The 26,502-nt window shown below is 44.2% G+C and overlaps 1 protein-coding gene across 2 annotated transcripts in view; it reads left to right on the top strand.

Moving 5' to 3' along the window:
* LOC306785943 (B-cell lymphoma/leukemia 11A-like) overlaps window positions 1–26,123 on the top strand; it is a 59,751-nt gene extending 33,628 nt beyond the window's left edge. For both annotated transcript variants that reach the window (XM_079280528.1, XM_079280527.1), the window contains exon 3: window positions 20,431–26,123. In XM_079280528.1, the coding sequence (XP_079136654.1) occupies window positions 20,431–22,676 (2,246 nt within the window). In that variant the 3' untranslated portion in view covers window positions 22,677–26,123. The remainder of the gene's footprint in view (window positions 1–20,430) is intronic.
* The last annotated feature ends 379 nt before the right edge of the window (window positions 26,124–26,502 follow it).

The raw sequence follows: 26,502 nt of genomic DNA, 5'->3' as shown, positions 1-26,502 counted from the left end.
CAGTGAGATGAAGTGTAGTGTGAAAGTGTCGAGTGTGATAGAAGGGATGTGCGGGGGAGTGACCGGTGGGAATTTGTCCTGGGGATGACAGAGTCAGTGGGGGTCCCGGGCTCTGTTAATGAGCCCGACTGCCGACGGGAAGAAACTGTTCATGTGTCGTGAGGTCTTGGTCCTGATGGACCTCAGCCTCCTACCAGATGAAAGGGGCACAAACAGTTTATGTCCAGGGTGGGAGGGGTCAGCTACAGTCTTGCTCGCTTCAGGGTTCTCAAAGTGAACAAGTCCTGGAGGGACGGCAGATTGCAGCCAATCACCTTCTCAGCAGAGCGAATGATGCGCTGCAGTCTGCCCTTGTCCTTGGCTGTGGCTGCAGCGTACCAGACCGTGATGGAGGAGCAGAGGATGGACTCAATGATGGCTGTGTAGAAATGCACCAACATTGTCTTTGGCAGGTTGAACTTCTTCAGCTGCCTCAGGAAGTACATCCTCTTCTGGGCCTTCTTGGTGATGGAGCTGATGTTGAGCTCCCACTTGAGGTCCTGGGATATGATGGAGCCCAGGAAGCGGAAGGACTCCACCACTTCGACAGGGGAGTCACCCACAGTGATAGGGGCTGGTGGGGCTGCGTTCTTCCTGAAATCCACAACCATCTCCACTGTCTTTAGAGCGTTGAGCTCTAGGTTGCTCAGACCGCACCAGGTCACCAGATGGTCAGTCTCCCACCTGAAGGCGGACTCATCCCCACCAGAGATGAGTCCAATGAGGGTGGTGTCATCCGCGAACTTCAGGAGCTTGATGGACTGGTGACTGGAGGTGCAGCTGTTGGTGTACAGGGAGAAGAGCAGAGGGGAAAGAACACAGCCTTGGGGGGAACCGGTGCTGATGGTCCTGGAGGCTGAGACGTGCTTTCCTAGCTTCACGTGCTGCTTCCTGTCAGACAGGAAGTCTGTGATCCACTTGCAGGTGGAGTCGGGCACCTGCAGCTGGGAGAGCTTTTCATGCAGCAAAGACGGGATGATGGTGTTGAAAGCAGAGCTGAAGTCCACAAACAGGATCCTGGCGTAGGTTCCTGGGGAGTCCAGATGCTGGAGGATGAAGTGAAGGGCCATGTTGACTGCGTCGTCTACAGACCTGTTGGCTCTGTAGGCGAACTGCAGGGGGTCCAGGAGTGGGTCGGGGAGGGTTTTAAGGTGGGACAGGACAAAGCGCTCAAAAGACTTCATGACCACAGAGGTCAGGGCGACGGGCCTGTAGTCACTAAGTCCTGTGATCCTTGTTTTTTTAGGGACAGGGATGATGGTGGAGACCTTGAAGCAGGCTGGAATGTGACATATCTCCAGGGAGGTGTTGAAAATGTCTGTAAACACCGGAGACAGCTGATCAGCACAGTACTTCAGGGTGGAGGGGGAGGCCAAGTCTGGGCCGGCTGCTTTGCGGGGATTCTGTTTTTAAAAAAGCCTATAGAGTGGTCTCGTGTGACGTCACAGTTTAGCTGTCGGCCATGTTGGAGTACACACAAAGCCACTGGCATGCACGGCTGAGTCGCATAACCTATCGGTGGTGAACTTTTGTGCTGTCTTTGGTTGTGGCAGCAGAGCTGATAGAGACAAGAAATCATTCTTTCGTTTGCCAGCGGTCATTACACATCAAGGAAATGACACGAAGGAGCTATCCAAGCGACGTTGCGAGAAATGGCTGTCACGCATCTCTCGAGATATAAAGGAATGGAATTTGGCGTACACTAGAGTATGTGCGGATCACTTTATAAGTGCTCAGTGATTTTATTTACTAATTCGTTTGTGAACAGTATTTAATAAAGGAAATATAAATTAAACTTGGACATGAGAAGGTTACCGAAGCTTCATCGGCCCGTGACAGCAGTCGGTACCAGAGACGTGTCGAGCGTGTACAACAGGCGAAACACAGAGATGCAGCCTCAGCATTGCTTGATATGAGTTTAACGTCAGATCATATATATATATATATATATATATATATATATATATATATATATATATATATATATATATATATATATATATATATATATGTATATATATATATATACATATATATATATATATATATACGTATATATATATATATATATATATACATATATATACATATATATATATATATATATATGTATATATATATGTATATATATATGTATATATATATGTATATGTATATATATATATGTGTGTGTGTGTGTGTGTGGGGGGGGGGTGAAGTTAGGGGTTAGTTTAAAGTGAATTCCTACACACACTCACACAATGACGTGCATGTACAATGTAAACAAACACACGTGTCTGTTTGCACTGAGTAAACATTGAATATTGCTAAATATCGGACCAGATCTGTATATATTTACCCTTCCAGTGACGAGATGAGAATTGTCGACGACCGTTGCTTTGACGTCTCGGACCCATCCACTGACAAACTGATTATAAGCGTCGAGCCCTTTGTAGCACTCCAGCTCGTCTTTTGTGTGAGGACTGGGGGTGTTCACGAGATACGTGTAGATGTTGGCGTAGTTTACCGATGGAAGATAAGTAGGATCGGCACTGAAACCATCTGCACTCATCGTATAGGGATCCAAGTTACCAATAACCTTCAATTTGGCCAGGTAGCGAACCTTTGATGCACTATCCAGTGATTCAAAGTATGGTATTTTCCCCGCACTTCCTTGTTTACTCGCCGCCATGTAGGATCTGTATGTACTCCAACATGGCGGACAGACCTCGTAACTAAGGAGATCGTGACGTCGGTGAGACCACTCTATTTACATCTCCCTCCTGAATAGAGAGTCGTCACTGGGGGTGGGAGGGGCGCTGGAATGGGTGGTACATAGGCATGGGGCCCTGCTGAGCTGGGGGAGGGGGGGCTGGTGGTCTGTTAATCACCAGCCCCCCCTTATTCATGTGGGTGAAGTGGTCCTTTCATCATGAAGCTTGCACAGCTGATGTGTTCCTGTGACACCGAGGAGACGAGTCAATGCTTTCATCACTTCACCAGTAAGGTTCAGAAACAGAGCTTTGATGTCGGACAGTTCAACAGCGTGACAGTGTTTTATGACAATCTATTTACTCTCCATGGAACATGTGATAGGTTCAGGTTTGGGAAAGATTTTGTTTATCATTAATAAAAGACAACATTAAGTTATTGTGATGGGAGGCAAAAATCTGCTGCCTCCATCAATTGTTTATTCTTTTATTTTGTGACTTTGGTGTTTTAAAGGGTTAGTTCGGATTCACCAATGTCACACAACAAAACCTTAATTCACTTCAATTTATTTATAAAGACCACATACACATATTTGCCTCAGAGGGTTTTACAATCAGTACAACATACAACATCCTCTGTTCTAGAACCCTCACATGGGTACAGGAACAACTCCCCCAGAGAACCTTTACAGGAAGAACAAGCAACACAGGGGTCCTCTCACTGGAGGAGGGGTCGTATCATTGGAGGAGGGGTTGTCTCACTGGAGGAGGGGTTGTCTCACTGGAGGAGGGGTCCTATCACTGGAGGAGGGGTCCTCTCATTGGATGGACAGAGGTACAATAGATGTCATGTGTCCAGAATGAACAACATAATAGAACTACAACAGTCAATCCATATATACCATATGGATATATATGATACATCTTAGCTTGGTAATAGGAGTATAGCACCAATCATAGCAGAGTGTGGCTGATAATAACAGCAGTAATTGTAACATAAATGTGACTATTATAATAGCAGTGGGTGTCGGTGACGGCAGCAGGCACGGTGCAGGTCTAACTACCATTAATTCAAAGCTGTGAGGCGAGAGAGGATGTGAAGGATGGTCGCACAGACATGAGCTGACGCAGAATCGTTGACGTGGAGAAAAAGACATTCTCAAAAGCTTTTTAAAGTTCTCCATGTTCTCCACCCATCGGCATCTGCGTAGTTAGAGAATGTTGGATATGCAACGAACAGACACAAAGCTAATCTCATGGTGATGCTGTACAGACTAACGCCCTTTCATCTACCAACCTGTTGGCTATGATCATTTCTCCCTGTGTGGCCAACCCCATGTTCTGCAGGATTTAGACCAACAAACACTGACAGTTAACAGACCGAGTGACCTTCTCATCAGGAAGCATTTTATTAAAAGATTGCTTAACAGCTGTTGTGAATATTGTGGCCTTCTGGGTTGTTTAGAGCTAATGAGGAGGAGAAAGACACCCTAAATGTGAGGAGTGTGTGTGTGTGTGTGTGTGTCGGGCCCGAGGCCGCCTGAATGTTTCCTCTTTGTTATTCGTGCTCTTTCACTCTTGTTTTATCACGAGGGCTTAGAAACACCACTGATGTGCTGAATGATTTGCTGCTAATGCGAGATAAGGTTGAGTCAGGAGTGTGTGTGTGTATCTGTAGGTGTATTTACTCCATGATGAGTGATGTATATGTCTTTCTCTCACCCTCTTCTGCTCTGAGGGAGACAAAGAGACAAAACAAATACAACAGAGAAGAGGGGGAGGAGGAAGGAAAGACTAGTTTGAGGACCAGCAATAAACAGGAATGCCAAGCCCACCATCTCCTTCCAGGAAGAGTTGCCTCAGTGCGTATTTGGCTCTAAATCTTTAGGGTTTGAAAGAGACGGAGCTTAATGTACTGAGGAGAGTGTTGAAAGTTTCAATTTTACATTATGTCTGACAATCCAAACTGAGTTTTGGATGTCCAAGACATGAAAGACACCAACGTTTCACGAGAGAGTATGTCAGAAATATGCTGGTAATGACTCAAAGTGTGCCGTGCAGGTCGGTGTGGACATGAGCCACATTGGGATGGGATTAGTGGAGGTGCTTTGAGTTTAACATAATGCGTGTTGGTCAGTGACTTTAATCCTATCCGGAGCAAACATGTTTGGATTTTTCACTCTCGACCCCAGTAATAATTACAGAGCCAGCCATTGTACTGTCCTCTCCATGCAGGGGTTAAGTCCCACAAACACAGGGCTTACACACAGGAGACCTCTGTTTGTTTCCATGTGAAACATGTGGGCACTCCTCTACCTTCATCTCGGGGGGGGGGGGGGGTATTGTTTCTCAATTATCCTGGCCTTCCCCTTCCGACCTGTGGCTGTATTTACGCGAACGCCCATTTCATCCATGGCTTTTAATGGCATATAAAAAATCACTTCCACATCAAAATGCCCTCTCTTAATAGCTTTTCAGAGTTGTTTTGGAGCTGTTTGGGTTTTGGTCATTAGTGGACCATGAGTGCGTGTGTGTGTGTGTGCTTTATGAGTGTGTGTGTGTGTGGTGTTTTGGAACCAGCTGAGTGGCGCTACTAGCAACCAACCCAACCCAGGTGGGATAAGGGCTGTTTGGAGCAGGGGGTGGGGTGGTTGGCAGCACTTAGGCCATACTGGGCCTGATGGGAATGCCAGGCCCAGTCACTAATGGAGCATCTTTGGGCTCACACTCACACAGACACACACACACACACATTAAGACATACACTCACAAAAAATACTAATTGATGGAGTTGGCAGTTCAACGTGCTGAGATGCCACCAAAACATTGGAAAGTAGGGCTGCAATACACGCCTGTAGCGTGTGATGGATATGAATGTGGCGGCATTTTATTCATAACATGGAATGAAGTACTCTATTATTCTTGGTATCACTTTAAGAGTATTAGTACTCGAGATATCGAGCCTTTTTAAATGATACCCAGCTTCAGTAAATGATTAAGAGTTGTATAGAAGTAAATGTATGGCATAAATGGTTGAAAACACACACACACACACACACACACACACACACACACACACACACACACACACACACACACACACACACACACACATACACACACACACACACACACACACCTTTGTTGCTTTTAACACTTCTCAATTATTGACTGGCCTTTTTGTCCTCTGCTGTGTGTGTGTGTGTGTGTGTGTGTGTGTGAGAGAGAGTGTGTGTGTGTGTTAGTGTATGCAGAAATGAATACCACTTCACACACACACACACACACACACACACACAGAAGTGGCTTTCACATGCATCACAAGTCCTTTATCATTGAGAAAACATTGCCCATGCTCATGCAGGCAGACGTTGACCAGTCACAAGCTGATTTAAAAAATATATATTTAGTGATTATTTATAGTTCTCTTCTCTTAATATAGCATTTGGCAATTTCTCTCATGATTTAATATTATATCACTCCATAACGTTAGTGCAATCAGCTGTACAAATGCAAAGAACAGTGCAGGGATAAGCTCACACTGAGTCAAACCCTCAACATACTAACTGGTGGTTTCATGCAAACCAAAGAGTCTCTTCATTGTCTGCCTTGGGTTCCAGCTCATGCACACCTTGTTTCTCTTGGAGGGCGAAGACATTTCCAGCCGTCGCCTCACTAGAATGAATTTTAAGAGGCAGGTAAACTACTGCTCGCTTCATATTAACACAGCCGTATATTCAGCCTGTCTCTCTGGCTTTCTCTTTTTTCTTTCTCCCCGTCCTCCATTCCTTCTGTTCCTCCAGCTCTCTCTCGTCTCTCTCTGCTTTTAGTTCTCCCCCCCCGGCCTGTAAGAAGCCGTCTGGGAATGGATGGCGCTCTCAGGGTGTAGTGACTGCAGCTCTAATGAATCAAGCCATGTGTTTGTTAAGGAGACGAGGTTGTGAAGCAGCGCTGGGGTTTGTCTCCCAGCTTCATCTCATTGCACACGTCTCCGTACGGCACATAACGGGGACCGGATCAGCTTTGACCTTTCATATTTAGTTTCTTTTCCTTTTAGCAGGAAAATAATTTGTGGAAACATCTAGAAATATTATAATTATTATAAATACATATTATAATTGTTGCAGAAGCCATGAATTAATTCAGAAAGGTTTGACTTGTGTAGTAACATTTCGGATGGTATTGGTATTACGAGTTTATAATATTTCCATTTATTCATTTGTGATCGCAATGTTTGAGTGGCTGTGATTATCCTGATTATGATTTTGTGCACACTGTAATACGATGACCATCTTCATTTAATACGATTTGTTTCATGTATTTTGGATCTAAGAGAATCTGTTTGGCAGCGTATTGTACAAAGCAAGAAAAGGAAAAAGCTCAGCCACTCAGCAACGTTTTCATATGTTTCCTGAAGTCGCTACAATTTGATTAGATGTATCATTTATTAGATGTATCATGTATCATGTTCCTATCTTAATATCATCTTCACCAGTCCACAAGCAGTTTATCTATCAAATATAACTGTTCTATGTAATCATTTATTATCGCTGCCAAATAATGTGCCGCTGTGCTGGAGTCCATCCTGAGATCCTCTTGTGAACTGTGCGCTAAAATCAAACGCCTGAAAAAACTCCCAAATACACCCGAGACCCAGTGGAAGTTGAAGACTTTTTGAATTCTCATCTTTTTCCTGCTGAGACGATATCTCTCCAAGGTCGGACAGCGAGACTGTGGGAGGCTGTTTGTGTTAAAAGCAGGATGGCTTGTATTTCCTCTCCTCCTCCTCCTCCTCCCCCTCCTCCTCTCTTCCTCTCTTCCACCGCAAGCAAGAGCTGTCTATGAAAAAAGAGGCTTTTTATCGCTGATGGCTAATAGTCATAAATTTGTATTAAATATGTCCTCTATCGATTGGCCTTGTCTGATGAATACAATTAAAGAGACAGCGCTGAGTGCTTCCCACCTGGGAGGGGAAGATGGAAGAATTAAAAGAGTGGGGGTGTGGATGGAGGAATAGAGGGAGGCAAACAAGGAGATAAAGTGGGAGGGAGTGAAAGAATAGACGGGGCAAAAGGGGTTTTTGGCAGCAGCGTTTGCTTCTTCGGGGCAAGTCGCAACTTGGCCACATGTTGCTGTAAATGTGTGTGTGTGTGCATTTGGGCGTTTAGGGCGTGTGTGTGTGTGTGGTGTGTGCGTTTGGGCGTTTAGGGCGTGTGTGTGTGTGTGGCTGTTTGTATTTTTGGTGATTCATCTTCTCTCATTGTGGTCGTCTTCTTTTCACGATTGCCCCTCTCGTCTCCTCCTTTCTTTCTTTCTGTCTCAATGCCGAGTCATAGGAGGACAAGAGGCAGCGAAGGAAATGGAGGTCTAGGGATGGAATGTGAAAAAGAGGGATGGAGCAATAGAAAGGAGAGAGAGAGAGAGAGAGAGAGAGAGAGAGGGAGAGGACAGCCACCTGTATGCAATGTTGATGGACAGATGGTAGGATCAAACCAACTGGGCGGAGGAGGGGTTAGATTAAGAGAGGAAGCTAAGAGCTGTGTGTGTGTGTGGGCCGCCGGCCAGCTGAGGTGTTTGCTCGGCTCAGAGTGATCTCCCACTGTGGTCACTGCAAGGCTCTCAGACACACACAAACACACACACACACACACACACACACACACACACACACACACACACACACACACACACACACACACACACACACACACACACACACACACACACACACACACACACACACACACTGATGACTGAATTGTCCTGCTTGGCAGCTGTTGCAGGTCCCAACAGATCATTCAATACCAGACTGGCTTTGTGTATAAGTGTGTGTGCGGTGTCTGTGCGTGTGTGTGTATTTCTTCAGTGACCACTGAGGAAAATCTGCTTCATCTCAGCGTGTGCTCTTGATTCATCAGGCCTGTGAGACACAAGTGTGTACGTGTGTGCTCCCAGGAGTAATATAGAATATATTTTTGGTAATAAAAAGTCTCTAATTTGTCAAATTTGGTAACTCGCACTTAACTCTTTTTCTATCTTCATGACTACACATTTTGAATTATTCTACATAATTTAATGATGATAACCAAAACTCCCAATTCAGATGATCAACAAATCACTTCAAGTATCTCATTGAAATCTTAACCCAATGTTCAGAAAACAAAGTTGTAATTGTACATTCCTACAAACCACAGACTGCACATTACTGAACCAAAAATAAGTTTCATATCAGCCTGTTAACACGCATGCAGAAACACACTGCCAGGTAATTAACACTGTGAAATGACTGGTTAGGTTTAGGCGAGTAGTTACTCTGTAAAGATTTGTTCAAATCATGGTTGATGTTAAAATGATAACGCAACAACAGAACTACGGTAACAGTGTAGCTGTGCGGTGGAGTCATCATCGTTGATGAAATACTAAATGGCTACAGACTTATTACATTAACGTTAGATGACACTAACAATGACAAATGAAAATCACTTTGCTGATTCAATTGATTCCTTGATTTCAGTACGAAGAGTTGTAGTCAAGCTTGAAGCTCTGTTGTGAAACAGGGTCATTGCATCATGATGCTTTCTGGTCTTTTCATTCTTTTAAACCAGGGAGTAAAATACTGTATATCACAGTTAACCCGACACTTTCAGTCTCCACTGTGGAGAGCATCGAGCTTCACATTTGACCAGTGACACCGATGATTTGGCGCACTCAGTTCCACTCGAGGGTCCAGTGTTGTGTTCGTTTACACACTGGATACCTCCAATGCTAACGGCCTCCAATGCTAACTACCTCCAATGCTAACTGCCTCCAATGCTAACTACCTCCAATGCTAACTACCTCCAATGCTAACTGCCTCCAAAGCTAACTTCCTCCAATGCTAACTACCTCTAATGCTAACTACTTCCAATGCTAACTACCTCCAATGCTAATGACCTCCAATGCTGACTACCTCCAATGCTAATGACCTCCAATGCTGACTACCTCCAATGCTAACTACCTCCAATGCTAACTGCCTCCAATGCTAACTACCTCCAATGCTAACTACCTCCAATGCTAACTGCCTCCAATGCTAACTACCTCCAATGCTAACTACTTCCAATGCCAACTACCTCCAATGCCAACGACCTCCAATGCTAACTACCTCCAATGCTGACTACCTCCAATGCTAACTACCTCCAATGCTAACTACCTCCAATGCTAACTGCCTCCAATGCTAACTACCTCCAATGCTAACTACCTCCAATGCTAACTGCCTCCAATGCTAACTTCCTCCAATGCTAACTACCTCTAATGCTAACTACTTCCAATGCTAACTACCTCAAATGCTAACGACCTCCAATGCTGACTACCTCCAATGCTAACAACCTCCAATGCTAACTGCCTCCAATGCTAACTACCTCCAATGCTAACTGCCTCCAATGCTAACTGCCTCCAATGCTAACTACCTCCAATGCTAACTACTTCCAATGCCAACTACCTCCAATGCTAACTACCTCTAATGCTAACTACTTCCAATGCCAACTACCTCCAATGCTGACTACCTCCAATGCTAACTACCTCCAATGCTAACTACCTCCAATGCTAACTGCCTCCAATGCTAACTACCTCCAATGCTAACTGCCTCCAATGCTAACTGCCTCCAATGCTAACTACCTCCAATGCTAACTGGACAAGAACCTAAAATAATTGGACGGACTGAAAACCAACTGGGCATCGGTGGGTGTCGCTTCAGCACTTAAGATGTTGCAGGAAGGTCGATTTGAGTGATATAGTGTATATATGATTTTTTTTGTCTTATCAGACACCAAAAGATGTCACGTTACAAAGTGAAGTGCATGTGCACACACAGTACATGACCACGTGATGTTGGGCGACTTTACAGAAAAAGTTATGCAGGTCTTTCTTTTTTGTTTTTGCCAGAACTCTGCTGCATCAACAAAGTGGACTCATTGAAATGAATCAAATTAATTTAATGTCATGAAATGAACACGTAAATTAAGTGATCAAGTGGAAGGCAAGCAAAGGAAATGTCAAATGAGTTTGATAAAGAATACAACCAAGCAAATGGCTGCATGAATGTGACAGCAACGTCAAAACCAACCGGAAGGGACCAAACAACCTGATCCAGAGTCACCAATCTGATCCAGAGTCACCAACCTGCAACAGAGTCACCAATCTGATCCAGAGTCACCAATCTGATCCAGAGTCACCAACCTGATCCAGAGTCACCAACCTGCAACAGAGTCACCAATCTGATCCAGAGTCACCAACCTGATCCAGAGTCACCAACCTGCAACAGTCACTAATCTGATCCAGAGTCACCAATCTGATCCAGAGTCACCAACCTGATCTAGAGTCGCCAATTTGATCCAGAGTCGCCAACCTGATCCAGAGTCACCAACCTGATCCAGAGTCACCAACCTGCAACAGAGTCACCAATCTGATCCAGTCACCAATCTGATCCAGAGTCGCCAATCTGATCCAGTCACCAATCTGACCCAGAGTCACCAACCTGCAACAGAGTCACCAATCTGATCCAGAGTCACCAGCCTGATCCAGAGTCACCAACCTGCAACAGAGTCACCAATCTGATCCAGTCACCAATCTGATCCAGAGTCGCCAATCTGATCCAGTCACCAATCTGACCCAGAGTCACCAACCTGCAACAGAGTCACCAGCCTGATCCAGAGTCACCAACCTGCAACAGAGTCACCAATCTGATCCAGAGTCACCAATCTGATCCAGAGTCACCAGTCTGATCCAGTCACCAATCTGATCCAGAGTCACCAATCTGACCCAGAGTCAGAGTTGAAAGAAAGTTTCTGCGTTCTCGGTCTCGAGTGGAAGTCCACAAGCTGAGTCAGTCAGGATTGTATGTGTCAGGACCCATTCTCTCTCTCTCTCTCTCTCTCTCTCTCTCTCTCTCTCTCTCTCTCTCTCTCTCTCTCTCACTCTCTCTCTCTCTCTCTCTCTCGCTCTCTCTCTCTCTCTCTCTCCGCTTGCATAAGTGTTGTAATTTGGATGCTCTGTAATTTCCCCATGGTGGTTTTGGGTGAAGCGAAGGCTGTCCCTATCATGGGAAGTACTGGCCTTCCAAATGGACACACACTGGATCATTGCTACAGTGCGCTCGGTTGCTTCTACAATAGACCGGTCCATTTAATTACATTCATAAACTCAGTTTAAGGGCCCTGGCTGTGCCATTAGAATGTACTTTAGGAGATACATTAGTGTGTGTGCGAGTGAGTGAGGAAGTATGTTTGTGTGTGTGAAACAAAGACAGAAAAGGAAACTTTGTCACATGGCAGCTATAATGGGATGAGTGGACATGGACAAGCATACACACACACACACACACACGCACACACACACGCACACACTAATGCATCTCGTGAAGTCTGTTCTAATGACACAGCCAGGGACACAATTCACAAGTAGATTACTAGTGAGAGAGTTGCAGATAGCACAGTCTGTAGCCCAGCAGGGGTTCAAACGCAGAGACAGAAGGTATTGATATATCCCTGCACCACACACACACACACACACACACACACAGGGACAGTATTGATATATTTTGCTCATCAGCCTAGAGTGGCTGTTCAGCAGGATGACACATAGATACGCACACGTTCTCGTGCACACTCATGCACACACAGCATGTAATCAGACAGACTCAATAATCCATTGTTGTTTTTGGTAATTCAAATGCCTTCATAGTTCGTCCTTCCATAAAAATACCAGATCATTATTGTCAGGCCTGGAGGCTTTTTTTTGCAAAAGTTGTTTGGAGCTCAGCTCATATGGTTTTAACCGGTACCAGTATTCATGGCTTTCCAACTTGATATTGAATATCCATGAATCTGACAACTTTAAAGCGGATTATAAGTGCTTGTACCTTGAGATGTTTTGTCAAGTTTCCAAAGTACTTTGCAGAACTTTATAGGATAGCTAAAACTCCAGGTTGTATTGAGCACGTCATGACATTAGGGCATTGTGGTTTCCTATCAGTATGTTTACTGCATGTACGCTACTATCCTGCTGTAGATCAAGATTTTTTGATACCCTGATTCTTTTTTGAAGATCTGCTTAGTTGTAAAAACCTAGATAAGCCCTTATCCCGCTTATAATAACCCCAACCATGCTAGCTGGAATACTCTGACATATTGAAATAAAGTACCTTTGGATGGATGGATGGATGATGAGTCAATGACAAGAAAGCATGTAATGCTGTTCCACAAGCTGAAGTGAGAGTGTGTCCCTGACACTGGTAATTCATATGAACAATCTTTCATCAAGATGAGTGATAAGACTTGAAAAAACGGAAACAAAAGGTATAAGCAGGACACAAGCATACATGAAAGGCTGCAGTAAGATGTACTCAGATGTTGGGGAGTTGAATAAATGCTTGACAGATGTAGATAATAACCAACCTGGATCAATTGAGTATATTAACGCACACTTTCAGGCAGTCTCTGAAAGGATTCTTGATTTTACACACAGAAAGTGATGAATTAGTTGTGGAGAGAATGAGAGCTTGAGAGAGAGATTCAACCCCTGCCTACGGTCACAGCCCCGTACTCTACATCCAGCCACTGCATGACCTAGGCTTGGTATGCAGTGTCTACCTTAGAACATCTGTCATCGTAATGCCATCGAGTAACATCATCTCGGACACTAGATGAGGTCAAATACCTGCCTGGCCCGGAAACAATCCATGGGATGCAGAATTTGTGAAGAAGTAGAGATGTTCCGTCTGGAGGGAAGGTCTACAAACAGTTCAGAATGCCATGTGACTGCAGGACTCCATATTCACATATTGTAAGGTGCTTTTCTTGTAGTTTTGTGCACCCCCTTTTATGATCACAACCATTCTTTGCATCAGGATTGGCATTCCCTTCTCGTACCTTTGAGGAAGTTGCTTTGATCTATTCGTAGCCAGTGATAGAGGCTGATTCCTTCCAAGCAGTGCATCACCTTTTTTTTCAGCAATGGCAGTCCTGTTGTTATCTGGCATGCATCGCTCCCTTCAGTGAGCGGACAGCTTCCACTGTTTGCATTCCAATTGTTAGCCGTCCAGTTAGTAAGGAGGCTTGAGCGCAAAGGGGAGAATAAGTCGGGGGGACAGGAGGATTGTGCAGATCCCTTGTTTCTGGACTGCATTGGAAGTTGCGGTAGAATATAGCCCGGTTACATTTGCAATAAAACAATTACAGGAATTTTGTGACAATAAATTGAATTGGATGCTCCTCATTACGCAACAATATTTTTATTTGTTTGTTGGTGTCCCGAATTTCTTGTTTCTTGTTCCTGAACTTGGCCAACATGTGTTTTCGAGTCTAACCAACAGGGTTCTGAAACGGTTTCATATATATGCCCACGGGTCATTGAATTACCTCAGCTCAGGCAAGAACATGCAGTTCTGAAATTAAAACATGAAACTAGCCACAATTAGGGGAACAAGGTTTTTACATGACAATCAGGCTACGATGAAGTGCTTTAGGGCAGAAAGACGCAACTGTTGCACTTCAGTGGGTGGTGATGGAGGGACAATGGAGTCCATTAAGTCCATGTCCTGCATGAACCCTTTAAAAATCATTTTCACTGATGTAGTTTGCTCCAAATGTCATGAAAGAGTTTTTTTTATTCAAGTAGGGCATCAGTTACAGTACAGATGCATGTATGTTAATCTGACTGTTGATCAGAGGGAGAAGGAAGGCGAGAGTGAAACCGACATAAACATATCTCATTATCACACAATGATTATTATCAGGTATGATCGTGAGAAAAGCGCTGTGGAAGTACAGTCCATGTACCATCACTGTTTATCAGCTATTTACTACTAACTGACTCATGTTAGCCGTACAAATACTGGATGTTCTCCTTCTCTCCACTGAGAGGTCATGTTAATGTACAGGAAATGTGCACCATAAAGATTGTTGTTATTATTATTTATGCCTGCAGACATGATAACATGTGTGCACTTTAACAGAAGGCTGAGATTCGAGTGAAATGTCCAGGTATCCCTGTAAGATAAAGCGGGGGGGGGGGGGGGGGGTCGAGGTAGACTTTGATGTAAATACAAGCAGCAGATCCCGAAAGCCTGAAGCTCAGACAGAAATGCCAAATTGTATTAAGGGACATCGTCCCTCCCTCCCAGCATGTGTACCTAATCTGGTTTCAGCGATGTTCCATTACCTCAATTACTATCAACTCACCCAGAGGTGGACCCAGCCAAGGACACCTCCAGAGACATGATGGTGGAAGGAGAGGGGGAGAGGCTGGAGGAGGTGGGGAGGAGAGGGTCCTGATAGTACAAAGTAAGGGATGGTAAATATTGAGACAGAGACGGAGGACAGTAAGACAGAAGGAAGGGAGTGATAGAGAGGACAGACACAAAAAGGAGAACAAATGGTGGTTCTCCATTTAAGGCCAGTTAGATAATCGTAGGTCTGTCCCAGCTGGTAGCCAAGCCCTGGCATCCATCTTTGTTTTACAGCTGGTCAGAGAGGAAGATGTTGGTGGCAATCCAGCTCATGTAGAGGACAGAATGAGCATTATTTCTTTAATGTACATGTGTTGCTCACCTCATGTGCTGCTGCCAAAGCGTTCCATATACCTTTATTCAACCTTATTCATTCTAGAGCAGCGGACGTGCACAGAGTTCTGTACATACCACATGTTGTGTATCGTATGTTCGGACGTGTTCAAACCAACATGTGCAGCCCACACAGATGTACCCGTGATGAAGTGTATATCATACAGTCTATTGGTGGTGAGTCATGTCTTTGAGGCAGAAAAGAAAAATGTGTCTCAAGTCACTTGTGTCAGCTTCCAGCATAGAGGAACTCCATTACTACGTGAAGAGGAGAGAGGGCATCTTTATAACCAAACATTCACCTCATTTTACACACACGTTCTTCTATGACCTGCAGGCATCTCCACAATATATTTCAATGTTACATAAATTCTGTAACTTCTATTGGAGTTGCTTTTTGTCACCAGTTAGAGCAACAAGCACAAGACAGCTGACGTAAGAAATGATTAAGCCTAGAATATGTAGTCGGGGAAATCTTTCACCAAAGCAAAAAATGTAATAAGAATGGAAAAATACAATCAGTTTTTATTGGCATTATGACACTCAGCAATAATCCAATTGTGCATTTGGTCATTGATGCGATTTGATGCATTTAAAAGTGTGTTTTCTGTGTATTTTAGCCAGAAGAGAACGAGCTTTCTGGACGTATAGAGTGTCTCGTCAGTTTGCACGGCTTCATTTCAACTCATCTGACAGCCATCGGATCAGAGCGCTGAACTACCTGTTGAGAGGGATGGATAGAGCTAGGGGAAGTTGCTGCCCCTCCCTCACACACACACACGCACACACACGCACGCACACACACACACACACACACACACACACACACACACGCAGAAAGGTGTCGTGAAACATGAGCCTAGTTGCCTTACTGCCTCCCTCTCCCATCTCGCACCACAGGCAATGCCCTTGGCTTAATAGGGCTTAATGCGTGTGCTTGTCACTGTAGCATGGCCGGTATTGAGTTGTAGGACATTTGTGGAACTGTACGTGTGTGTGTTCTCTGGAGTCTCACTAGTGGCTGTATGGCTTTGACATTTACCCCAGGTAAAGAACCGGATGCTATTATTTACCCCTGTCCTCCCTCCCCCCCTCCTTCCTCCTCTCTTCCCCTACTTAACATTCCTGCTGTATCCAAGCTTAAAAAGTTGCAGCAGGTATTTGTCACCTCCATCTAAACCAGAGGGATTACTTCTCCTTATCTCATCTCTTTCTTTCCCTTTCGCTAACTATCCGTCTTCATGGACCGTTCTCCATTCTGCTTTCTCACTTCATTTTTCTACCTCCCCGTGCTGAAGAGTTTGCCTAATGAAGTGGCTGATGGGAGTATATTACAGAGAGACAGAGTGTAGCGGTCGCCTACTCTAAAATCCATTAACCTTACAGTTTCACTCAGAGCGCAGACAAGTCTGAGCTCCGAGTCAAAAAGGAGCGTATTAGCTCAAGAGATACACGATTGTGCCTCGCACTTATTCTGCTCAATATTTTGCCCACATCTTTTTCTGAAAACATGGTCCTTGTTTCGCTCTGTGTTCGTTGTGCTGTCGACATCCTACGCAAAAGTTTTGCTCTCATCGATTGACAGTATTGTCCCGGGTGAAGCAGATGTGGTTAAATAGGGGATGTAGCGCACACATCCGGGGCCCTGTGGTACGCAGACTCAGTGGCTCTCTTTACCCGTTCCATGCAACCACACAAACCCTTTAACATTTGGGTCAAATCAATGGTCTTCAACCTTTCTTGGCAAAAGAACTCTTAAAAGAAAACAACCTGTTTTTGAGAACAGGTTGGACATTACGCCCGCTCTACATGTCCGTCCAATAAATGTCATTGGTGTGTACATGGATGCAACGATCAGGCTGTTACTTTAGTGAGAGAGACATTTTACATTTTCAAAACTACTGTCTAGAAATGCTACTTTGTCAAGTGAAAGAAAAGCAGAGCCCACACCTTATATCTGGTGAATAAAGGAAAGGATAAATGATGGTTCCCATGTTGAAGCAATGTGTACCTAATAGGGGTGTAACGGTACACGTATTCGTATTGAACCGTTTGGTACGAGGCTCACGGTTCGGTACGCATGAGGAACCGAATACGTTTGAATAAATTTTTTTTTTTTTTTCATTTTTTAAACCTTTATTTAACCAGGTAGTCCTATTGCGATTAAAAATCTCTTTTGCAAGATGTAAGTAACAATACAAGATGTAAGCAAGATGTAAGTAACAATACTACATAACATGAAGGAGCAGTTTTTGTTTTTTATGCTTATGTGTTGCTAAGAAGACACCCCAGAAGATGGGTCACTCAGGTATAGTTCCATCATTGTTCAAAGTCAAAGAATAACTTCATGATGTTAGTTGTAATGAATAAATATATTTTAAAATAAAGTACATTTCTCTGGCATTCATAGTTTTATACTGTACCGAAACATACCGAACCGTGGCTCCACTGTATCGTACCCAACCCAACCGTGGATTTTGTGAACCGTTACACCCCTAGTACCTAAAGGATCATCTTTGCAGAATACTGTCTAACACGTCTGATACCAACAGGATGAGAGTGGTTTACAGAGAGAAAGAAGTCTCCCTCGTCCTGATAATGCTAATGATATTCACAGGTTACATCCAATGCAGGTGTCAACAATTAGTGGTAATTTGTGCCGATTTTAATGATCCATTATCTAGCTGCCTTTGCTAACTCTTGGTCATGTGGAATAAGCATGTGTGTGCAGAAAGACGGGCAGGGAGAACGGGAGGGATGGTCGAAGATGAGGAGGATTCCCTACACAGTGAAAACAGACAGGACTCATCTGCACAGAGGCACCTGAACACACCGTCTACTTGACGAGAAAACGCCACACTTTCACACTTAAATACAGTCCTCTGCAATAAAATTGTATATTTTTCAATTTAAATGTGTGTTAATGTTGTGAAGTGCTACAACGTGAGGGAAATGACATCTCTTTTTAACACACATACACGAGCAACAAGCTCATACACAAATGTTCCCTTTGCAGATATGTTGTGTTAAATCCTATTTTTTATCCCACTACAACCTCTTTGACTCTCTTTCTGGCTATTAGAGGTAAATTGCAGTGTTAAAATGTATAAAAGCTTCCATGTAAACCATGACATCCTTTTAGTATCGCTGCTAATTTCTCATATTCGTTTTTCCGGTAATTAGCAAGTGATTCATCCTATTTTGTGTGTTTTTTTACAACCCACCTCACTTAAATGGGATGTTTTGTAATTTATTGTTCATGACACATTATGGCAAAATAGCTTTTTACCCAAGAACACCCCCCCCCCCCCCTCCCCGGAGATAATTAGCATCAATATTGCGAGCCCTAACAGGACACCTGTTTATTTATTCAGATTTTGCAATAATATTCCTGCAGATTTATAATTTATTATGTTTTGCAACTTTTGACACTTTTGGGCTGTTGTTATAATGGTTGTGTTTAAATATGCCACACCTGAAACACAACATTTTCACATATCAGCTTGAATCAGGATTTACAATTTTTTCCCCACAAACTTGATTCAGGAAGATCTTTTTGTAAACAATCTTGGGTAATCGTTAACGGAGCAACGCATTCATGTCTGGTGTATCAGGGCTGTCTGTCAGTATTCTAGCTCTTCTGATATACCTGCTATAGGCTTTACTATATGCACATGTGTTGTAATTAGTTTATTTAGTATAGAAAGGTGAACAAAGTGCCTCTTTATGTTCCAGAGTTGCAGCACTTTGGTCTTGAAGCTCTGTCTGTAGCTCTTTCGTATGCTCTTAACTCTTTAGTTCATCTGCATTGTTGATGGTGATACCCGAAACATAAATGTCGATACGCCGCTATACTCAAGTATTATTTGCTTGGTTGTGTGTGTTATGTATGAATTTGCTTGGTAGTGGAAGGCTCTGAATGGCAGCGACGGGGGGTTTGTCTGTCATTTAATCTTGAGACGAACTGATGGCCGTCCATTCGGACCCCTAATGAGATTACACGTGCGCTGCGAGTCCCACCACAGGTCATCATCGCAGAGGCCATTCAAAGGCAATTATTGGTTGAAACATTCCTCTCATCGTTGTGTGAAAGTGACTCCGCATGCCTCACTGAGGGCAGAAGCTCTGAGGCTGACTGAAGGCGTTATTCTTCCTCTCCAGTTGGAGCCTAAATATAATTTCCACTCCTACGGTTTTACTTTCCGTCGGGGGTGTTCTGTTCTCTCTGTGTGATTGGGGAGTGTGTGTTATGTGCATTAGTCAGTGGGGTGATCTGTGTTGGGAGGAGAATAAACACTACACATAAGAGACTATATACATTGTACATGAATACACTTGCATACATTTGATTTTCATTCTTTTGGTTGCAAATATACAAAATCATATAGCTGAGGCAGTATTGATTGATCGGGCTATACCTTGAACCAATGAATGACCCGTCTTAACCCCTCTCGTCTATATTAGAATGTTTTTATGGTGGGTCAGATATCTTTGTTTCATGTATATACAGAAAGAAAGCGTTCAACGGATTCTCCTTTGTTGCCTCTCCTGCTTGTGAGTGTATGTGTGTTTATCACTGAGCCTCTGTTTTGGTAGATCAGTGGGAAGTGGTAGTCCGCCGAGATAGCCCTGTCTCTTTGTTCTTCTGCTGACAATAGAGGATTCACAGTCAGTCTAAAGGGAGAAATGATGTCCCAGAGCAGTGTGAGAGAAGAACAAATGCACACACACACACACACACAAACACAAACTACTTCTCACATGCTACTCATGTGGGGCATGACCTCAATAACAGCTACTGTTGTATTTGGAAAGCCCTCAACACCATGCGCCAACCACTCTTAAAAGCTGTAATAGTTGGCCTAAGGTTGAAATGAAAAATTGGTTCAGCCAAGTTGAAGAGTTATCCTGCCTGGACTTTGGATTTTGCACACAGTGCTGTTGTGCAACATGTGTGTACATCTCCTGAATTAACAGCATTGCAGGATTTGAAAATCTTTCATTTTTCTTAATCTGGCAGATTCATACATAAATGTTATAGGTGTTTTATAGATATTTCAGATAAAATTCCTCCTAACCCGATTCTTTCTTCTCTTCTCACACCAGGTAAGGAGGAGCCGACCACCTATACCTGCACTACATGTAAGCAGTCATACGGCAGCGCCTGGTTTTTGCTGCAGCATGCTCAGAACACCCATGGCTTCCGTATCTACCTGGAAAGTGAACACGGTAGCCCTCTCATCCCACGCATGGGTGGACCCTCCTCCTTGGGTGGGGGCGCAGATTGCCCTTCGCACCCTCCACTTCCCGGCCTCCATCTGCCTCCTGATGCAAGCCCCTTCAACCTCCTCCGCATGCCCGGCTCGGTCTCAGGTGGAAGGGACAGCGTTGGAATAGGCTGTGGAATTGGTGCCATGGGGAATGCTGGTGGGGGCCATCCTCAGCGTTTCCCTCCCACGCCACCTCTCTTCAGTCCCCCTCCAAGGAACCACCTGGATCCACACCACCTGAGCCCAGAGGAGCTGGCGCTGGCAGCCCACCACCCGAGTGCCTTTGACAGGGTGCTGCGCCTGAATGCCCCTCTGACCCTGGACCCCACTCCGACAATGGACTTCTCGCGGCGGCTACGAGAGCTGGCGGGAAACAATTCAGGGTCCACTCCCCCACTATCCCCCAGCCGGCCTAGCCACATGCAGCGCTTGCTCCAACCATTCCAGACAGGAGGAAGAAGCGGAGGTGGAGGAGGTGCAGGGGGCAGCAAACCTCCATATCTTGCCACCCCACCCCCTCTCCCAGGCTCCATGCAGTCACCTGTGGGCTCTCAGACCACTCCTACCACCCCTCTCCCCTCAGCAGGCGCAACACCCTCCTCCACCACCCCGTTGAAATCAAAGTGTTGTGAGTTTTGTGGCAAGGCCTTCAAGTTCCAGAGTAATCTAATAGTGCATCGGCGCAGCCACACAGGAGAGAAGCCGTACAAATGTCACCTATGTGATCATGCTTGTACACAGGCTAGTAAACTGAAACGCCACATGAAGACACATATGCACAAATCCTCCTCGCCAAACACAGGCAAGTCGGAAGATGGTCTCTCAACAGCCTCCTCCCCGGAGCCTGGCACCAGCGAGCACTTGGGCAGTGCAAGCAATGCCCTTAAGTCAGTGGTGGCCAAGCTGAAAAGTGAGAATAATCGCATGCTACGTGAGAATGGTGAGGAGGAGGAGGAAGAGGAGGAAGAAGAGGAAGAGGAAGAAGAGGAGGAGGAGGGGGAGGAGGAAGAAGAGGTAGAGGAGGAAGAAGAGCAGAACAGAGAGAGGGCAGACAGAAGAAAGAACAATAGCTATCACTTTGGTTTGAACCTTGAAGCAGCAGCACGTCAGCATGAAAACAACGGTGGTATAGGAAGCCGACTGGGAGGAGTTGCTGATGAGGGTTCCATTCCACGCTCACTACCTGAGGTGATGCAAGGGATGGGCCTAGCCGCTAGCATGCATCACTTCAGCGAAGCCCTCAGCGCACACAAACGAAATGCCATGGCCAAGGAAAACCACCTGCACCACCACCTCAACCAAGACCATCACCACAATCGTGAAATGTGTGATGGGGACTCAGTGTTGGAAACAGATCGTGGGGCAGAGGGCTCTGTTTCGACAGTCAACGGACGGGGAGCATCCCCTAACGAATCTGCCTCTGTCGGCCTCTCTAAAAAACTGCTTCTGGGTAGCCCCACTCCACTCAGTCCTTTCTCTAAACGTATCAAGCTGGAAAAGGAATTTGACCTGCCCACTCCCACAATCCCTAACACAGAGAATGTCTACTCCCAGTGGCTGGCTGGCTATGCCGCCTCACGACAACTCAAGGACCCCTTTCTGAACTTTGGGGACTCCAGACAATCGCCCTTTGCCTCTTCGTCCGAGCATTCTTCAGAGAACGGCAGTCTGCGTTTTTCCACTCCTCCAGGGGAACTGGACGGCGGGATGTCGGGCCGCAGCGGTACAGGCAGTGGGGGCAGCACACCACACCTTGGGGGTCATGGGCGGCCCACCTCCAAGGAAAGCCGCAGGAGTGATACTTGTGAGTATTGTGGCAAGGTGTTCAAGAACTGCAGTAACCTGACAGTACACCGGCGCAGCCACACAGGGGAGAGACCATACAAGTGTGATCTGTGCAATTATGCTTGTGCCCAGAGCTCCAAACTTACTCGCCACATGAAGACTCACGGTCAGTTGGGCAAAGACGTGTACAAGTGTGAAATTTGTAAGATGCCCTTCAGTGTCTACAGCACCTTGGAGAAACACATGAAAAAATGGCACAGTGACCGTCCTTTGAGTACCGAAATAAAGTCAGAGTAGAAGGCCGAACTACGGGACCTTTCCCCCACAGCTATGTCCGCCATCAGTCCCCTGTTTATGCCCGGCCCCTTGTAGAATTGCCCAACCCTAACACTCCACTTTTGCCAGTCTGGTGGAAGCTTAAGACCATGTACTCTGCACCAGCACACCCCGTTTCCATTACCCATTGAATGCATGATCTGTATAGGGGCAATACTCTTGCATTGAAGCGAAACTTCGAGCCTTTCTCTTGTGCAATAATTTACATGTTGTGTACTATTTTCTTTTTTGAGTTTTCCTTTTCCATTTTTAAGAATTAGTCAGCATGCATAGTATGTTTTTGCTAATCAAAAAAGAAAAAGAAGAAAATAACTTGTCCCTGGTTGGTTAGTTGTTGAGTAAATGTGTTGCTGTTTTTCTCTTGTTCTGTTTTTTTCTTTTTAATTCTTCAAAAAGAGAAAAGACAAGAAAGCTACATCCACGCTGCATACATTCTGTAACACATATCATGTACAGTTTTGTTTTGTAACATGGAAAGTGAACAGTCTGTGACTCGCCCCTCCTCATACAACCCTGGAAATGCACTCATCCTGATCTTTATAAAAGACAGCATGTTCACACAGGGTTCAAAAAAAGAAGACAGAAAACATGCATTAGCTTGATGACTAAACTGAAAGTAAAAACAGCCTTCAAAATTCTTTCAAAAAGACATGGGTGTGCTAAGAATTCAATTTGTACTGTCATTTGGTAGAATAAGAAAGAGTGCCTTTGATTTCTCAAGACTGCATTGGCCATAATCTTATCTGGTATAAGTTTGGGGTCACATTAGATGGAGCTGAAAGGGTTAAACCACCCAGGAAAGGTCCTTGCATCAAGCACCTGCCTGCTGAAATGGACTGTGACAATTCATGATGAAAAATCAGATAATTCTCGCTGATCATCATTGAGCTACCTATTACAATAGGCTATCTCTAATATGTGGATTTCATGGCAAGCATGGTGCAAGCAGTATTGTGTATATCTGAATTATTTGTAGTTTTGTTTCCGGAAAGGAGGTACTCTTGAGATAAAGGTAATCTGTAATGTACAATCCTGGACTTGAGGGATACAGCACACGGCTGAGAAGGGTCACGGTTAGACACATGACCCTTCTCAGCCGTGTGCTGTAGATCGACGCATCAGTGTGTGGAACAATGCATAAAGTAACGTATGAACTCCGAGTGAGGCTAACTTTATTTGAGAGCATTGAAATAACTTCAAGCTAGACAGACAGAAAGCTACACAGAACTGGAATCTAGGAACATATTAAGGCGGTCAGAGGCAATCTCTTTCACTTTACATTTTTTAAATCAAAACAGGGTTATTATCCATGAATTACAGAAGAAAAAGAAAGAATTGCAATAAAGATATCTCTCCTCCAGGGCTCTTAAGAAGAGTGAATGTGATCATTAGAATCAGTATGCATAGGCTAATGCAGGGCACATTTCTATTGTTTGCTGTTGCTTTTCAACCCAGAAGAAGAACTCTTTCCCTCCTCGAGTTTCATTCAAGCTGTTCACAGTAGAGCACATGTCACACGGCCTGAGAGTGATGCAACGTTGGTCACATGGGTTGAGTCTGAAAGTTAGATTTTCACTTAAAGGACATGAAGTGCACTGTTTCAATTTTCCCAGTTTACAAGTTGACGCTGAAGGGGAAAACACATTGAAATGACCAGAGTCCCGTTGTTAAAAGCAGAGGTGAGACACAACTCCACCCTCATATACCTTGACCTTTCACCTTTGACCATTTCTCAATTTTTTACCCCTAGAAACCCCCGTGCTTAGCATGGGCTGAATATTCTCCCTGTTGGCAAGGTCTGTAAACAAACAAGGTTGAATGTGAGTGACATCAGTCAGCAATGCTCCACATGGTCACAGGATGAAGCACTCGTCTGCCACAGAAGAACTCTACCTTTCTTAGGGAGCTCGAGCGTAACTTTGTTGTCATCTACACCTAAACATCTATCGACCTTGCTGACAGACACTCAACCCGTGTTGCTCACCCTGAGATACTCTGTTTTTGTATTAATCTTCCTTTAATTCTAGATATGAAAATAAACGCTTTTTGCAAATAACATGTCACTATCATTTAGGGGGAAACTGTATTTAAGTTTTGTTGTCGTTTCTCTTTTCCTCAGCGTCTTGGTGGTGTTCAGGACTCAGATCACAGTATATATATCAAATGACAAAAAAAAAGACGAAAAAACAAACAAACAAAAAAATCTGTGATGGTTTTGTATTTTGTTTGGCTCTTCACAGCTCTTCAGGTTGAAATACAATTTGCATTGGGGAAAGGATTAAGATTATATATGAATATATAATAAAGAACTTCAAATATAGGAAAATGCACACTCATGTCGGTTCCTATGCTTAAACACATTTACGGTCTACTTTTTCTGTATTTCTAGAATTGTATTTGAATTCAATGTTCACTTAGAGTAGGCACTATAGTATTTATATTGAGGCTCGTATTTTTAACTGTTGCTTGTTCTCTCTGAAGGTATTTACCATACCTTTTTTTGGTAGTGGAAAAAAAATGCAAAGCTGCCACGGTATATTTTTTTAATTTGGCAGGATAATATAGTGCAAATTATTTGTATGTTTAAAGAAATAAATGGAAAAACCCCACAAAAAAAGCAGCTAACGTATGTGGCACCGGGAGGCAGCGCGGGCCATCAGATGGCCATCGCCTCCTGCCCACGGAGGTGGTTGTACATATCTTCTTTGTTATTTTGGTTCGGACCTCCTCCCCCCCGCTGCCATTCTTGTATGCAGTAATGCAAGCTGATGTCGGCCTGTTCTGTTGTGTGCTTCTGTCTCTCTCACCCCCCCACCTGACTACATTCCAACATCAAGAAGAGAGAAAAAAAAACCTTCATATGCAGTACATGGATTACGAAAACAAGCGTCAAAAATAAATACATTTAAAAAAGAATTAAATGTTTTGCAGTTTTTTTTCATTGCCAAATACTAAATGGTGCTTTATATTTAGACTGGGTAAACTTTCATATGCAAAGCATATTTAAAGGACCCGGGGGACGGAGAAGCCTGCTTGAGTTGAGACTTTTTTGTAAATGGCAATGCAGAATATTTTGTTATCAGCCTTTTCTATTCCTGTTCTGAGAGCTGTTTGTTGTGACTTGAACTTGAACTTTATCTTTTGTGGGAGTTACTATTTATTATTACCTTATGCTCTGTTCAGAACAGAGACTTGGAATGGGTCTTTAGTTGTGGCTTCCTTTCATTCATTTTTGGTTATAATATCATTTTTGATTTATGTTCTTTTGTAATGGTGGCCCACGGTCATTGGACAAACCTGGCTCTTCCATTCCTGTTCTACTTTTACGGTCTCTGTTCAGTTGTATTGGGAAAACCACTGTCTGTGTTTTCTGGCAGATGTCTGCATTATCCTGTTCACACACCCATTCTGTCCCTCTATCCAAAAACAATTAATAAAAAAAGTGAAAGTATAATGGCACTTGTCGCTTATCTCCACTATGTGTGTGTGTGTGTGTTGCTACCCCCCCCCCCCCCCCCCCCCTAGAGCTCATTGGTATTTTTTACCTGCCGTCTTAGAGTTATGATGACTTTTGTTGTTCTGACATGCTTCCATGGTAAATATGTATTTCTTATAAATCACTTGAAATGGAAGAGTCTTCACAAGTCAGCATTTACAGACGTGCAGTTCAGGGGGCGTAGTCCTGCCCCCTGCATCTATATAATGAAGTACATGTGTACATGTGTGTGTGTGTGTGTGCTTCAGGTGTTACTGGTGACCTGCACGGGGTGGACTCTTAACATGCTTT

The sequence above is a fragment of the Melanostigma gelatinosum genome (assembly GCF_949748355.1).
Source record: "Melanostigma gelatinosum genome assembly, chromosome: 12".
NCBI classification, from domain to species: domain Eukaryota; kingdom Metazoa; phylum Chordata; class Actinopteri; order Perciformes; family Zoarcidae; genus Melanostigma; species Melanostigma gelatinosum.
The sequence above is the reverse complement of the archived record's forward strand: the minus strand, read 5'-3'. Positions and strand labels throughout refer to the sequence as shown.